Source organism: Canis lupus, chromosome 23, assembly GCF_048164855.1.
Source record: "Canis lupus baileyi chromosome 23, mCanLup2.hap1, whole genome shotgun sequence".
Classification (NCBI taxonomy): domain Eukaryota; kingdom Metazoa; phylum Chordata; class Mammalia; order Carnivora; family Canidae; genus Canis; species Canis lupus.
Genome location: NC_132860.1, coordinates 21,962,927 through 21,979,465, shown reverse-complemented (window position 1 = coordinate 21,979,465; position 16,539 = coordinate 21,962,927). Strand labels below are relative to the sequence as shown.

General features: G+C 37.0%; 4 protein-coding genes across 8 annotated transcripts in view; 2 read left to right on the top strand and 2 right to left on the bottom strand.

Moving 5' to 3' along the window:
• Nucleotides 1-16,539, bottom strand: part of LOC140614897 (olfactory receptor 52E8-like) — a 60,141-nt gene that overhangs the window by 27,574 nt on the left and 16,028 nt on the right. The window lies entirely within an intron of this gene.
• On the bottom strand, nt 1,700-3,044 carry LOC140615456 (olfactory receptor 52E4-like). Its single transcript, XM_072795318.1, has one exon. It carries the CDS (start codon nt 2,968-2,970, stop codon nt 2,035-2,037), a length of 936 nt encoding a protein of 311 aa, XP_072651419.1. The 5' UTR covers nt 2,971-3,044; the 3' UTR covers nt 1,700-2,034.
• LOC140615455 (olfactory receptor 52E8-like) lies at nt 7,754-12,335 on the top strand. 2 transcript variants are annotated; one of them, XM_072795317.1, is made up of 2 exons: nt 7,754-8,662; nt 12,227-12,335. In XM_072795317.1, exons 1-2 carry the CDS (start codon nt 7,754-7,756, stop codon nt 12,245-12,247), a joined length of 930 nt encoding a protein of 309 aa, XP_072651418.1. In that variant the 3' UTR covers nt 12,248-12,335. The 2 variants fall into 2 exon arrangements, with proteins under 2 accessions (XP_072651418.1, XP_072651416.1); XM_072795315.1 differs by having other exon boundaries at nt 7,754-8,723.
• Nucleotides 15,167-16,315, top strand: LOC140615454 (olfactory receptor 52E4). The gene has a single exon (XM_072795314.1). The coding sequence runs from the start codon at nt 15,348-15,350 to the stop codon at nt 16,281-16,283; it is 936 nt and encodes a 311-aa protein (XP_072651415.1). The 5' UTR covers nt 15,167-15,347; the 3' UTR covers nt 16,284-16,315.

The window sequence follows — 16,539 nt, the reverse complement described above, 5'->3', positions numbered from 1 at the left end:
ACCAAATGCAACAGCGTAATAAAAGGATAATCTAGCTTGGTTTATCACAAAAATGCAAGGTGATTCAAGATAAGAGAATCAATAAATATATTACCTAACATTAATGGTATAAAGGAAAAAGAAACATGACTCTCTCAATGATGCAGAAAGAACATTTGATAAAATCTAGAAACCTTTCATAATAAAATTCCTCAACAAACTAAGAATATAAGGAAATTCCTCGACATGAAAAAGGGTATTCATTGGGGAGGAAAAAAACAGAAAACTATAGTTTGTATCATACTCAATGGTGAAAGACTAAAAACATTCTCCCTAAGTTCATACACAAGAATGCTTCCTTTCAACATTGCTATCTAAAAATTTTCTGGGAGTTCTAACTACAGCAATTAGGCAAGAAAAACTCATTAAAATATAAAAGGAAAGAGTAAACTATCTCTACTCGTGATATAATCTTATGTAAAGGATTTTATTAAAGCTAATAAATGAATTCAGCAAAGTTACACAATACAATTTCAACATACAAGAATCAGATATATTTCCATATACTAGCAATGAATAATCTAAAAAAACAGATTAAGAATAAAATTCAATTTACAACAGCAATTAAAAATAATAACATACATACTTACGAAAATTGAAACCAAGGAAGTATATGTTTTTTGGTCTTGGGTTTTTTTTTTTAAGATTTTATTTATTAATTCATGGCAGACACACAGAGAGAGGCAGAGACATAGGCAGAGGAAGAAGCAGGCTGCCTACAAGGAGAATGATGAGGGACTCCATCCCAGGACCCAGATCACTCCCTGAGCCCAAGGCAGATGCTCAACCACTGAGCCATCCAGATATTCTGTAAGTATGATATTTATATATTAAAAGCTATAAAACCCTGCTATAGGAGGAAACTGTATTCTCTAGCTATATCCAGAGTTTAGGAATAGGACTATATTTTGGAAATCTACAGGATTAATAAATTACACTGAGATTATTCTGAGTTTAATACCAAGACTGCCTTTGTGTTTAAATCATATAATGATCCTAATTTCCTTTTCCAAACTTTCCAAAATCTTGAATATAAATTGTAGCAAACAAGGGAAATTTTAGGTATAATTCAATTGGAACTAGACACAGAACTCATACAATTATTCAAATTTAATATGACTTAGCTTCAAGTGAGAAAATAATATTATGTATCCTTAATCCTAAACTGTAGTCTCTTACATTCCTCGATCCAAAAGGCTGAATATATTGGATAGAGTGAGGAAGAGAAAGAAAAAGAAAGAAAGAAAGAAAGAAAGAAAGAAAGAAAGAAAGAAAGAAAGAAAGAAAGAAAGAAAGAAAGAGAAAGAAAGAAAGAAAGAAAGAAAGAAAGAAAGAAAGAAAGAAAGAAAGAAAGAAAGAAAGAGAAAAAGAGGGAGAAAAAAACAGAAAGAGGAAAATTGGAAGAATCATATTACGAAGAAAAAGGGAGCAAGAATGCCAATAAGAACAAGATGGGAACATTTAAATAAAAATAAGAAATGATATTTTTAAAAATGAGTAATAACTCTAAAGAAAGAAGACAAAACTTGAGGACTAATATACAGAATACAAATCTATAGAACAGATGCTCTAATTTAAATTAAACATCGTCACTGAGCCAAGGCTTACACTTTATGATTTTTTTTCACCTGAAAATGACATTATTAGATCAGGGTTCCTACAGGGTCTAAACTTACCTAAAGAAGAGACACATGGAAAAATGAGAGAGTTCTCACCCTTTCTCACCAGTCATTCTACTCCCAAACCTCTGCTGCCTCCAGGACATCTTCCCTTCCCTTCAGTGCTTTGCCTTTGTCTGGTTTCATGGGGTGGGTGAGCAAAATGGGCAGCAGAGGTAGCTTTGGCTTGTCTCCCAACTCTAAATGAATTTCCAATAAAAAATAAAAATATGGCTGCTACTGTCTACTCTAACAGGAAACCTAAAACAGGGGTGAGGTGAGACTATTAAAATGTGGGTGGTAGGTGGCTATGCCTTCCAATGTTGACACAGAGCTCTTATTTCTGTACAAATATCTTCACAACTGTCTCTCGGATCTGCTTGGTCCTGACTCCATAGATGACTGGGTTGAGGGCAGGTGGGACAACCACATATAGATTAGCTAAAAGGATATGGATATAGCGGGGGATGTTTCGACCAAAACGGTGTGTCATGAAAGAAAAAAATGCCGGTGTGTAAAAGCACAGCATGACACAAACATGAGAACCACAGGTATTGAGAGCCTTTAGTCGGGCATCCCGAGAAGGAAGGCGGAAAACAGCTTGAAGGATAAGCACATAGGACGAAGCAATCAGGATCACATCCACAATGATATTGGAAATCACCATGAGCCCATAGATAATGTTGACCTTGATGGGTGCACAGGCCAACCGGGCAAGACCCATGTGCTCACAGTACGTATGAGGGATGACGTGATGCCCACAGAAGGGCAGCCTCAGAATGAGAAACACAAATGGAGTCACCAGAATTAAATTTCTTCCAACAACAACAGAGGCGAGGATGCCGATTGTTTTATTGGTGAGGATCATGGTGTACTGGAGAGGGTTGCAGATGGCAACAAAGCGGTCATAAGCCATGGCCACCAGGAGAACAGTCTCCATGCCTGTGAACATGTGGATGAAGAACATCTGAGTAAGGCAGCCCCTGAAGCTGATCTCTTGGAGGTTGAACCAGAAGATGCTCAGCATTTTGGGGATGGTGGACGTGGACAGACCCAGATCGATCATAGACAACATGGCCAGGAAGTAGAACATGCGCTGGTGGAGACTGTGTTCAGTCTTGATTGCAAACAGGATGGAGATGTTCCCCACGAGGGCAATCAGATACACAACACAGAATGGGAAAGCAATCCAGATGCGGACAGTTTCCAGCCCTGGGATTCCTAGCAGGTGAAAGAAGGGGGGATGGAACTGAGTGTCATTGATGAAAGTCATTCTCCTAGCAAGTGTCACTGAATTCCCATTAAGGTGTAGGGAATCTCAGTCTCTTTATGGTCTTTTCTTATCAAGGTCCTAGAAAGTGAAAAAAAATTTTAATTGGTATGCTAGAGGTAATGGCGGGAGTGGTTGATTACAAACATTAGAGAGTCCCTTCTTTCCAGAAGGTAATTGAATAACTTTCTTAATACACATTATTGTTCTGAGATTCTTCATGGTGATATTATCTGTACCTTAGATTTATCATAATATGAGATCTTTGAAGGAACCGAGAGTATTTCACATTGTAGTACATACCTATTTTCATTCAATTCGATGTCCTCCATGATGGTCTTCTGTATGAAATATTCAGTTATGATCTCTACATCTCTTGTATTTTCGTATTAGTGTGCACTGCTATCATATAATACACATTTTTTCTTTCGTTTAATCTTTACTATCTTTTTATTTTTCCCAATTTTTTCTAATTTTATTGTGATAGAATATACATAACATAAAATTTACTATCTTAACCATTTTTTAATTTAAATGGAATTAATAAAAATATAATGTATATTTGTTTCAGAGGTAGAGATCAGTGATTCATCAGATTTATATAATATCTAATGCTCATTACATATCTTAACCATTTTTAAGTATAAGTTTCAGTAATATTAAGGACATTCATATTGTTGTACAACCAATACCACTATCTACAGAACTTTTTCATTTGGCAAAAGCTGAAAATCTTTACCCATTTACAATAATTCCTCACCATCTCTAGTCACTACCATTCTACTTTTTTTTTTTTTAATATCCTCTTTTGACTCATGTGCCAGGCTCTGCTAACCAGCATTCTACTTCCTATTACTATGAGTTTGGCTTTTTTTTTTTAATATTCCATAAAAACTGAGATCTTCAAATAGTTGTCTTTATGTGACTTATTTAACTTTAGTATGATGTCCTTACGTTCATCTATATTGTTACAATGGCAAGATTTCCTTCTTTTTTAAGGCTGGTTAATATTCCATTGTATATGTAGACCACATTTTGAAAATTTCTATCCCTAAGTAGGAATTTAAGATAAGTTGGTAAAAGTGGATGTTAATCTGTGAAGTTTACCATATGAAGTTCTTTTTCAATAACTTTTGACTTCTGTAACTGTTAAGAGAAATGTGACAGTATATCTGATCTGGTGCCTAGAGGTGGAAGAATGAGAATTAATTTCTTAATGGACACAGGATTTCCTTCTGAAGTGATGAAATTTTATAGAAATAGATAGTGGTAACAGTTGTACAGTGATATAAATGTACTAAGTGCCACTGAATTTTAAACTTTAAAATGGCTAAAATGGTAACTTTTATGCATATTTTACAATAAAGAAAGAACTGCTGGTTATATATATACATAGATAGGTAGATGATAGATAGATAGATAGATAGATAGATAGATAGATAGATAGATGATTGATAGATAGATAGATAGATAGATGATAACTAACAAAGTCCAAAGAATTAGTCTAAGCGTTTCATAGAATAAAGCCAGAGAATAAGGAAAAAGGAAGGAGAAAAAGAGAAAATACTACCTATCATAAATATATATATTTTTAAAATTTTATTTATTTACTTATTCATGAGAGACATAGAGAAAGGCGAGACACAGGCAGAGAGAGAAGCGGGTTCCATGAAGGGAGCCTGATATGGGATTCATTTCTGGGACTTCAGGATCATGCCCTGGGCAGGCGCTCAACAGCTGAGCCACACAGGCACCCCTATCTACCATAATTATGTGAAATAACAAGAACTGGCAGTTGACTGAGTAGCAGACAGCAAGGTTCACTGAGATTTCCCTAGACTGTCTCAGCTGGTGTCATGACCAAAGGGAATTTCTACTCATTTTCATTTCAATTTCTCAGACTCTCTGGCACCTGGAGATTTCATTATAAATTCGCTTAACACACACAACAACATTTTGTTAATACCTCTTACTGCATATTGAAAGTATATATATACATATGTAAATTTCAGTAACTGAATTGAGTTGCCAAATGACTCCCTAAGATAGAAGATAGGGAACTTGGTAAGTGTTTGTGATCAGTGAGTTTGCAATGTATGCTTAAAATAGTGAAAGGGAATAAAGGGGAAAAGAGAAAAAGTGAGTGGGAAATATCAGAAAGGGAGACAGAACATGAGAGACTCCTAACTCTGGGAAACGAACAAGGGGTTGTAGAAAGGGAGGTGGGCGGGGGGTAGGGGTGACTGGGTGATGGGCACTGAGGGGGGCACTTGATGGGATGAGCACTGCGTGTTATTCTATATGTTGGCAAATTGAACACCAATAAAAATGAATTTTTAAAAAGACTGGAATTGGTTTCACAGAAATTGAGTTAAGACCTAGAGAATTGAGGTCGGGAATAAAGTGGCACAGATCACTGGTCTGGGCAGAGGTAGGAAGAAGACTAAAATAGCAAAAAGTTGGAGAGGAAATATCTGCTAGCACCTACATTGTTTCAGGCACATTAAACCACATCTAGCAAGAACAGAATCAGGATTGCATCCATGCCACAACGCCAGTGATATTAAATGCTATCTACTTTTGCCTCTTTTTTCTATCCATATTGCCTTGATAGTGACTGAGACGTAGAGAAAAAAAAAAAAAAAACAAGCCAGAGTAGGCAAGTAAGGATAGAGTAATGAGCTTGAATTCCTTTATAGTTAGACTGACTCTACACATTAATATAAAAAAGGATAAAATATGGTTATCAGCTGTTGATCTCTCTCTATGCTTTGTATTTCAAAAAGATTAAACTGAATTCAAACTTCATTATTGCGAGACCTGACTTTATGACTGTTACCATGACCCAAGATAAGCCAGGAGGTAGAAAGCATAGCTACAGCAAAACCAAAAATATCTTTGGAACTAAATGAGTAGATGTAGAGTAAGTAATTTTGCCTTATTCAAAGAGGGGTTTGGCTTTTGTTCTTGGCTTCTAGAAAGTAATCTTGTCATATCTGATAGGAATTTAGGGTCGGGGGGGTGGTCAAACCAGATCTTTTTTTTTTTAAGATTTATTTATTTATTTATTTATTTATTTATTTATTTATTTATTATTTATTTATTTATTTATGATAGACACAGAGAGAGAGAGAGAGAGAGGCAGAGACATAGGCAGAAGGAGAAGCAGGCTCCATGCCGAGACCCCGAGGCAGGACTCCATCCCGGAACTCCAGGATCGCGCCCTGGGCCAAAGGCAGGTGCTAAACCGCTGAGCCACCCAGGGATCCCCCAAACCAGATCTTAACATAAGAGCTAGCCATGCCATAAATACTAACAATATAACTTTAGGTGAGGACTTTGGGTCATGTGGTATCATTTAATCTGAAGATTAAGTTCAACCATCTGCGCAATCAATCAATCATGTATGCTTAATGAAGCTCCAGTAAAACTCTGGACACCAAAGCTCAGGTGAGCTTCCTGGTTGACAGTATGACTCTATACATATTGTCACACATTAATGCCAGGAGGTAACTCATCCTGATTCCATGGGGGAGGACAAAGGATGCTTCATATTTATAAACTTCACACTCTGTCCTCAGTATCTCTTCCTTTGTTTGATTTTAATCTTTCCCTAGAATAAACTGTAACCATGAGTATAATAGCTTTCAGTGAGTTCTGTGACTCCTTTTAGTAGATTATTAAACTTGGGGGTAGTTTGGGAACCTTCCTGAACTTGCAGTTATAAACTCACTTATCAGAAATAAGGACAGTATCAAGAACTATGCCCTCACACTGCTGTGTAACCAGCTCCAGGCAGCAGATGAGATCTGATATCACATCTACCTCTCAATAGTTATAGAGGCCAACAGGTTCTTCAGAAAGAATTTCATCTGAGGAAGATTATCATTCCTCCTTGCCAATTTATCTTAACTTCCTACTTGGAAATACCTTAATTTTAGATATCTGGACCCTAAGAATTGTGTGGATCTGCCACTAGATTCTCAGTTCTGTTCCATTGTCTCTTTTTCTTTTTCTTATTTTTTTAACAGTAACACAGTCATAATCATCATAGTTTTATAGACAATCTCAATAGTTGATTTGCAAATATTCCAAATTCTTCTTTGAATTAGTTTGGTTATTCTAGGTCCTTTATTTCCCTTCTTATTTTTCTTTCTCCCACTTTTCACTACTTCCACTAACAAATTTGCAAAGGCAGGTCCACATCAGTGTTACAAAGCTTAGTTTCACCTAATTTCACATCTTGATTCTGCTGCTTAATAGCTTAGTAAGAAATAGGAAGTTAAAGGACTTATCAAAACCTCTCTATTCCATAAACCAGATACCAGCAGAACTTGTGCCATGGAACTGTGGGGGAGAACTAAATGAGATAATATATACAAATAATGACAACAATGTTTGAAAAATCATTGGTACACAATTAATGATAGCCATGATTAGTGTGGTGGTTATTATTATTTTCAATTTTTTTTATCTCCTAGTAGTTTTTATTTAGTGCACTTAATTCTTCTAAACCTATAATTTCACGAAAGACACAATGTTAGCTTCTACATGACACATTAGGCTCTTATGGTGCTGGTCAGGAGTGATACTGGGATTATTTATGAAGTGCTGAAAAGGGGAAAAGAATCAAAGGCCTTTAGAAAAACTTATTCCCAAAATCAATCCTTTGTTAGGAAATATTTTTATTTTCAATTTTTATAGATCTCGGTTCAACGTGGATGAATTGTCCAATGGGAAACAGCGACTACTTTTAAAAATCATTCCATCATCAGCCCACAAAAGAATGTCTTCTCTCAATGTCACTGAATTCCACCCTTCTTCATTCCTATTGTTGGGGATTCCAGGGTTGGAAATTGCACAAATCTGGCTTGGATTTCCCTTCTGTGCTGTGTATCTGATCGCCCTTATTGGAAATGTTATCATTCTGTTTGTTATCTGGACTGATCATAGCCTTCACCAACCCATGTTCTACTTTCTGGCCATGCTGTCAGTGATTGACCTAAGTCTCTCTACAACTACCATCCCCAAGATGCTGGGTATCTTCTGGTTCAACCTTCAGGAGCTATGCTTTGGGTGCTGTGTTGCTCAAGTCTTTTTTGTCCACTTTTTTACAGTCATGGAGAGCATTGTACTTCTTGCCATGGGTTTTGATCGCTATGTGGCTATTTGCAACCCCCTCAGGTACAACATGATCCTCACCAACAGAGTCATTGGTGTGATTGCTGTGGTGGTGGTTCTAAGAAGCGTATTCATGATTGCTCCCATCATTTTTCTCCTCCTGAGGCTGCCTTACTGTGGACATAGAATCATCCCTCATACCTATTGTGAGCACATGGGAGTGGCACGTCTAGCTTGTGCCAGCATTAATGCCAATGTCTACTATGGTCTTGGGAATATTTCTATCTTGTTTCTGGATGTGTTTCTCATCATTATCTCTTATTTTAAGATCTTATATGCTGTCTTCCACCTCTCCTCCCAAGATGCTCGCCTGAAGGCTCTGAATACCTGTAGTTCCCATATTTGTGTCATCTTTGCCTTCTTTGGTCCAGCTCTCTTTTCCTTTCTTACTCACCGCTTTGGTCATAATGTCCCCCAGTATATCCACATACTCCTGGCTAATCTCTATGTAGTCATACCCCCTGCCCTTAACCCAGTCATTTATGGCATCAGGACCAAGCAGATCCAGGAGCGGGTACAGAGTTTCTTTGTTGAAAAAAAGATTGAATGAGGGGTAATTCATTCGGGTTATGAAGGTATAAGGTCTGAAAAGACTAACATTCATAATAAAATTAATATAAATTTCTTTCACCAAAATTCACTTTGTGTGTATCAGAAAAGCATATTGTCTGTAGTTGTTGGAGGCATGTATGTTTCTGTGTGTCTGAATGTGTACTTGGAATGATATCCTCCATTGACCACTGAGATAGAATACTACATACAAGAGTAAATTTCAAGAACTTTGATTCACTGAAATAACCTTCTGTTAAAACTGTATGGTGTTCTAGATCTCTTACAATTAATAATAAGATTCCCTTCATAGAGGTGTTCAACTAGAGATCACATAGCCAATGACAAGTATTGAGTGAAATGCAAAAAGTTTCTATAAATAATAAAGTACTGCCTAAAAATAAGTAATACAATTTTTACTAAATCTTCTGCAAGAAAAATATGGAAAACTAGATCTTTTGGTGTTTTTCTCCCCTTTCTCTGCTCTCAAATTCCAGATTCTATGAAGTTCCTTATAACCCTAATCCCTATATTATACACACTGATTCTTGAACTGACAAATTTAATACTGTATCATTTGGATAGCTCTTCTTGGAGTTAAAAAAATGCTTATAGAACAAATGAAAATTGTAAAAGGGAATATTTTTCAACAACTAATAAGGCCACTTAGTTAAAAATATGGACAATAAAAAGAGACAATGTTACTTAACAATTGGAGCCATATTTTGGAAAGTTTAAAAGATGCATTCAGTGGCCTGAATTTATTGTATAGAAAATAGCGTGGAGTCTATGAAGTGGTGAGTAAAATGATTGTGTGGAATTTTAGAACATCTTATCTCACACTAGATATAGAAATGATAAGATATCAACAATTAGTGAAACACAAAGTTAATTTTTAGATATTTTTATGATTCAGGAAGAACTAGCATTTGGATAGTGGTAATGCGAACAAAGAGGAGGTATCTGGTGTGATAAAGGAGAGATACAGAGGGTACCCTTTAGCTACAAAGTAGCAAGAGACAGCAAGGATGAATACCTATTAATCTGTTCTTAATGGGATGGCTTTGGTTGAGCATTGAAATATGTAAGAAGAAAAAAGAAAATTATTCATGAGCATCAAAAATGCAAATATAAGAAAGGGGATGGAAAAAGAAATTGAATTGTAAAGAATCTTAGAAAACTTGTAATGGTAAAAAGTGAATACAACAGGCTTCTAAAATGGATGAAGTCAATAGAAACAGTGCATTCTTGGTTTTCAAAAATGGCAACAGAAAAAAAATGGTAAATAAGATACAATAAAGTCAAATTTAACTTCAAAAGTTACCATATAATCACTTCACCGAATTCTATGACATTCTTCGTGATTTTTGTTAATTTAATATATAAAACAAATGTTTCTAAAGTATATTATTAATGATGATCATTCAATCTGAGTGTGAAGCGTTAATATTGAGGTAGCAGTAGAAGTCATAAGAACTAACACATCCACAAGTTTTTATAATCATCCATTTAATTACACATGTATGATTTAGTTTCATATTCTTTATCCCTTAAAGTAATGAGGTACCAAATATCCCTTGACATAGAAGTGGAAACTCTCTGGTCACTCCCTAGTATAAAACTAATGGAATATTATCCTGCCTTAAAAAAAGAAGGAAATCCTAATTCTGCTGCTGAAACCAATATTGCACTGCATATTAACTAAAATTTAATTTAAAAAAATAAGGTAATCCTGCCATTACAAGAACATGGGTGAACCTGAAGACATCAAGCCAAAGTGAAATAAGCCAGTGAGATAAAAATAAATATTACATGATCTCAGGTTTATGTGGAATGTTTTCAATCCAAACTCATAGTAACAGAGTAAGAGGGTGGTTACCAGAGGCCAGGACATTCGGGAAAAGAAGAGATAAAAAAATTAAAAGTAGAATGGTAGTTGACAAAGGATGGAGTGAGGGAGCTATGGAGAATTATTTTTGAATGGATACAGAGTTTTAGTCTTTGCAAAATGAAAAAGTTCTGGAGATAAGTGATGGTTATAGATGCACAAAAATATAAATGTACTTAATACTACTGAACTGTGCACTTAAAAATGGTTGAGATAGTAAATTTTATGTTATGTGTATTCAACCACAAAAAAAAAGTGGAAAAAAAAAACGGGAAAGGGATGGAACACAAAACCCAAGGGGAAAAATGTATACATTATAATAGCAGTACACACTGGTATAAAAATAAGAGACCTAGCAATAGTATCTGGATGGTTTGTACAGAAGGCCATTGTGGGAATCTGGAGAAAGTTGAAGAAAAGTGGAAATGAGCAGTAGTTATTTCCTAAGTAGGATTTTTGGTCACCTAAGACAGTGTAATGTTTTGGAGAGTCATGAAGTAGAATTATCGTTTGGTTGGACATTCACTGAAGTACTTTGGCAACAATGGTGTCTATACTTTATCATATAAAGCCCAGAGTATATAATGGAGAAGCAGAGAGCATAAAAATAAAGTAGAAATTAGTCAGATTTGATCCAGAAAGATAAATGTTGATACAGAGGGGAGGATGGATACCATGAGCGAGTGACCAGAAAGAGGCTAAGGAGTAAGCTTTTCATTCATCAAAAAGAGAAGCAATGCAAGGGAGAACATATCAGATCTAACCATAATTCTTTTGGATCACAGATATTATCTTCCCTCCTAATCACTCAGAATTATCTGAACTTCAAAGATAAAAAACTATTTTTCTAATGTATTCAATTGCCAATCAGTCTTTTCCTGTCTATATTCAGAAAATTCCTGAGATATGGCATGCCCTGGTACTAGCAAGTCTATTCCATCATCACCCAGGGCAAGAGACTTCAAGAAAACTAGACTTTGAGTTCTAGTTAAATTCTGTTTTCTCAGGATAATATGGAGTTTCCTTCACCTCCTGCCAAAAGAACTAAAACACATGAAAGCCCCTATCCAAAGTTTACTATTAGTTATAGGTCACCAGGAGATTCTTGTCAAATTGGAAGAAAGTTGAAACTATTGTCTACAGGTATGACCTCTTAAAAAATAATAATAATAAGAGTTGCTGCCACGGAGTGTAATGTATCTATTTTAGGGGCTCTCATCTTTTAATACAACAATTATAACCCCAGACTGCAGGGATTCACACATTTATGTTAAAGCAGAAGAGTCACTACTGACAATTTCCTAAGAAGTCACACTTTGAAGACTTAATGGTGTAAACTTAATATTTTCATGGCTTCTGAGAGGAACAGAAACAATATTATCTCCCATACAGACTCCCCTTCAGGATATTTCCCTTCCTAACAGCTCAGGAGACATGATCTCCCCTGAGCTAGGAGTTATATCTGGTCTGGTGATCTATCTCTGCAGATGCAGTAGGGAGGAACAAAGAGTTAGGTGGGCTTAATGACCCATGAGTCCAAGTTTATGCCCAGAGGACTCTGAAGGAAAAGCTCAGGGATTCTGGGACATGCCTAGACTTAAGGATATCCTTCTCATTATAAAGATTTTCTCCATGTGACAGGATGGAGCCCCTGAGGCTTGAAGGGGCTCAGGTCACCATGTGTAAGCACCTGGGATCATGCTGTGATACTGCTTCAAGCAAAGGCTGAAAGAGGAAATATTAGAAAGGATACATGGACAGGGGAGATGAGATACTATAGTCAGGAGAAGCAGAGGTAAATGAGGATAGAAAGGGAGAATGGCCTCTCCCCTACTTAGGCATTACCAAAGCCCCATGGTCTATTCTCTTCACAAAAGAACACTACAGAGGACATGGGATTGATTGGAATAAACATCAGAAATTGAGCACAGAGATACACCAATAGGTAATATGCATAATTTCTCTCTTGTCTCTGTCTCCCTATTTCTCTTTCTCCCTGTTTCTCTCACCCACACATAGTACACCCCTCACAGCCAGAAAGCCACATATAGTTTTACAGTAGCATTACCACATCTTCTATCACCAAAGAATGAAGATTGCTCTGGCTACCAAACTGTTGGCAGGGAAGCAGATCCAACAACTAGGCTTGCTGTGGTTCATAGGAAGCATAAGGAGGCTATTGCAGGCCACTATCATATGTTTGAGGTTAGATGTAGAGGTGTAACTGATGTCACAGCCAAATAGATGATATAGACATTACGCACTTGGTCTGCATTATCATCTCATTTTTTCTTCCTGGTTTAGAGATTGTCAATTCTAATTTGGCTACTTCGTGGACCTACTACTTTATGGTAGCATATCCAAGCCCCTTTTTATTGGAGCCCAATGCATCTGTTAGCTCAGCCATATCCAATTCTTCCCTCTAATTTTCTGCCAAGTTGCCCATTCATTTATCACAGTGCCTAAAAAGAAGGTATCCACTCCCATCCACTGCTTGATTCCACCCAGCTCAAGAAATCTGTAAGAATGAGAGAGAACACAGTTTGCTTTCAGACTGAACTTCATCAGTTTATGTGTGCATAAAGTTTATGTGTATGTAAAGAATTCTAGATATAAGTCTAAATATGAAACCCTGTGCTACTCATTCACTTTGGGATATCCTGTACCATCTTCTTTCATCTTACCTTATAACCACCATGAGTTATTTATAAATAATAAATTCTTTACAATTAAGTAAGTTACTTGTGCTAATAGGTGACATTTTTAGCTGTTTAGAGTTAAAAGAAAAATTGGGGAAGGATTAATAATTTAAATAACTACTATTATTTAATATATCCTAAAAGCTGGTCATTTATATGCTTTGGTCTTATTTGTGCTTAAAACAAATCATATTAGATAGAACTTATTCACCCAATTTTACAGAAAAAAAAAGTCTGATCTAGAGAGTAAAGGAATTTGTCCAAGGATCTCCAGCTAGTAGATGGTATAGCAAGATTTCAAGACATGTTTTAATGAATCTAAACTCCATATAAGTCATCTATAATATTGTAGTATTAGAGTCAAAGAAAAGAAGAACCAGTAGGATAAAAGAAAAATCACAATTTCAATAAACTGAGAGTTTGTGAGCACTAAAAGGGAAAGATCTCTAACATTATCAATTGGGCTTTTAAAGTTGGCTCTGGGTCTGGGCTTTTTGTCAATGTGCACATCTAGAAAAAGATGAACCTATTTCCGTGTTCACCAGGAATAATCCTTGAGCTTATTGCCCCCACATTATCTACCATTATTTGTGGCACATAGCTGCAACAGAAAGAGGGTAAGTTTTCTGATCAAAATTGTGAGAGGGTAGATGTCCTGTTGAACTCTATTGTCAGAAAAGAGTCCCCTCTGTCACTCCCCTGGAGATCTCCCCCTCAGCTGGCAAAGAGTTCCTGTAAAACAGCCACCCTGAAGATGGGGCTAACTGCAGACTGTATCTCATGATATGTCCTTCTAGCTACTCCCTCAGACTTTTCTAAGCTCCAGCAACCACAGCCCTCTGATTTCTCAATCTTGCATCCTCCCCTAAACACTAGCAAACATTGTTTTCTCCCTATATACAAACAATTTTCTGCCCATCATCTTTGGGGACAAGAAATGCTCCTCTTACTCACATAGAACAGGGGGTTATTAACTACTTGTTACTATTCTGCAATAACTAGCCAGCAGAGTTCTGTACAACCACATATATGAAATAATTAGTTTTAATAACTCTCCTGCTCTCTCTCTCTCTCTCTCTCTCTCTCTCTCACACACACACACACACACACACTCACACCCATGCTTTCCCACATACACACAATAAACATACACAAATCCTGATTCTATTCAACAGCTGAATTCTGAAAAACTTGGAACCATACCCTCCTGTGGCACTGTTGGAGATATTTTCATAACATCTTCATTTAATTTGTCTTTGAAATTTGATCTTATTAAATTATTACACTTATTTGATCTATTCATACCTGAAGCTAAGTGCAACTTTAGGACAAGGTGTAATTTTTATGCTCCTTATTCGTGTTATATGTTGTAAGGAAGATGAACATAATTTACCTGATAAGCAAATGGCCATTTATTAAAAGAATATCAGGGAACAGCAGAGTAAACTGGAGCCTGAAAGTGTACAATGGCAAACCAAGCCATTCTATAAGAATAGGAAGCATCAAAAACAACAATGGTCTTATAGTAGAGATAGAATGAGGGAAATTCAAAGAAAGACCATCATATTATCCTCCCTTATGTCACATAACTGTATAGGAACCATGATGCAAATCCCTACATATATTAGATCAAAAGACAGACAATGGTGTAAGTCAGTCACTCTCATTTCGACTTTGGGTTCTTTACCAATTTATATAGCAATGTCCCAAAAGTAACATTAGACTATTTTGAAAAGAAATGGAAGAGAATAGCAAAACAGATAAGCACACACAACTGTGCAAAATACTCTCAGTTCCTTCAAAGATCTCATATTATGATAAATCTAAGGTACAGATAATATCACCATGAAGAATCTCAGAACAATAATGTGTATTAAGAAAGTTATTCAATTACCTTCTGGAAAGAAGGGACTCTCTAATGTTTGTAATCAACCACTCCCGCCATTACCTCTAGCATACCAATTAAAAATTTTTTTCACTTTCTAGGACCTTGATAAGAAAAGACCATAAAGAGACTGAGATCCCTGCATCTTAACGGGAATTCAGTGACACTTGCTAGGAGAATGACTTCCATCAATGACACTCAGTTCCATCCCCCCTTCTTTCACCTGCTAGGAATCCCAGGGCTGGAAACTGTCCACATCTGGATTGCTTTCCCATTCTGTATTGTGTATCTGATTGCCCTCGTGGGGAACATCACCATCCTGTTTGCAATCAAGACTGAACACAGTCTCCACCAGCCCATGTTCTACTTCCTGGCCATGTTGTCTATGATCGATCTGGGTCTGTCCACGTCCACCATCCCCAAAATGCTGAGCATCTTCTGGTTCAACCTCCAAGAGATCAGCTTCAGGGGCTGCCTTACTCAGATGTTCTTCATCCACATGTTCACAGGCATGGAGACTGTTCTCCTGGTGGCCATGGCTTATGACCGCTTTGTTGCCATCTGCAACCCTCTCCAGTACACCATGATCCTCACCAATAAAACAATCGGCATCCTCGCCTCTGTTGTTGTTGGAAGAAATTTAATTCTGGTGACTCCATTTGTGTTTCTCATTCTGAGGCTGCCCTTCTGTGGGCATCACGTCATCCCTCATACGTACTGTGAGCACATGGGTCTTGCCCGGTTGGCCTGTGCACCCATCAAGGTCAACATTATCTATGGGCTCATGGTGATTTCCAATATCATTGTGGATGTGATCCTGATTGCTTCGTCCTATGTGCTTATCCTTCAAGCTGTTTTCCGCCTTCCTTCTCGGGATGCCCGACTAAAGGCTCTCAATACCTGTGGTTCTCATGTCTGTGTCATGCTGTGCTTTTACACACCGGCATTTTTTTCTTTCATGACACACCGTTTTGGTCGAAACATCCCCCGCTATATCCATATCCTTTTAGCTAATCTATATGTGGTTGTCCCACCTGCCCTCAACCCAGTCATCTATGGAGTCAGGACCAAGCAGATCCGAGAGACAGTTGTGAAGATATTTGTACAGAAATAAGAGCTCTGTGTCAACATTGGAAGGCATAGCCACCTACCACCCACATTTTAATAGTCTCACCTCACCCCTGTTTTAGATTTCCTGTTAGAGTAGACAGTAGCAGCCATATTTTTATTTTTTATTGGAATTTCATTTAGAGTTGGGAGATAAGCCAAAGCTACCTCTGCTGCCCACTCTGTTCCCATGAAACCCCATGAAACCAGACAAAGGCAAAGCACTGATGGAAAGGGAAGATGTCCTGGAGGCAGCAATGGTT

Bases quoted from the DNA above. Each gene is read 5' to 3' on its own strand.
- LOC140615455 (XM_072795315.1), top strand. From the start codon at position 7,754: ATGTCTTCTCTCAATGTCACTGAATTCCACCCTTCTTCATTCCTATTG.
- LOC140615456 (XM_072795318.1), bottom strand. From the start codon at position 2,970: ATGACTTTCATCAATGACACTCAGTTCCATCCCCCCTTCTTTCACCTG.
- LOC140615454 (XM_072795314.1), top strand. From the start codon at position 15,348: ATGACTTCCATCAATGACACTCAGTTCCATCCCCCCTTCTTTCACCTG.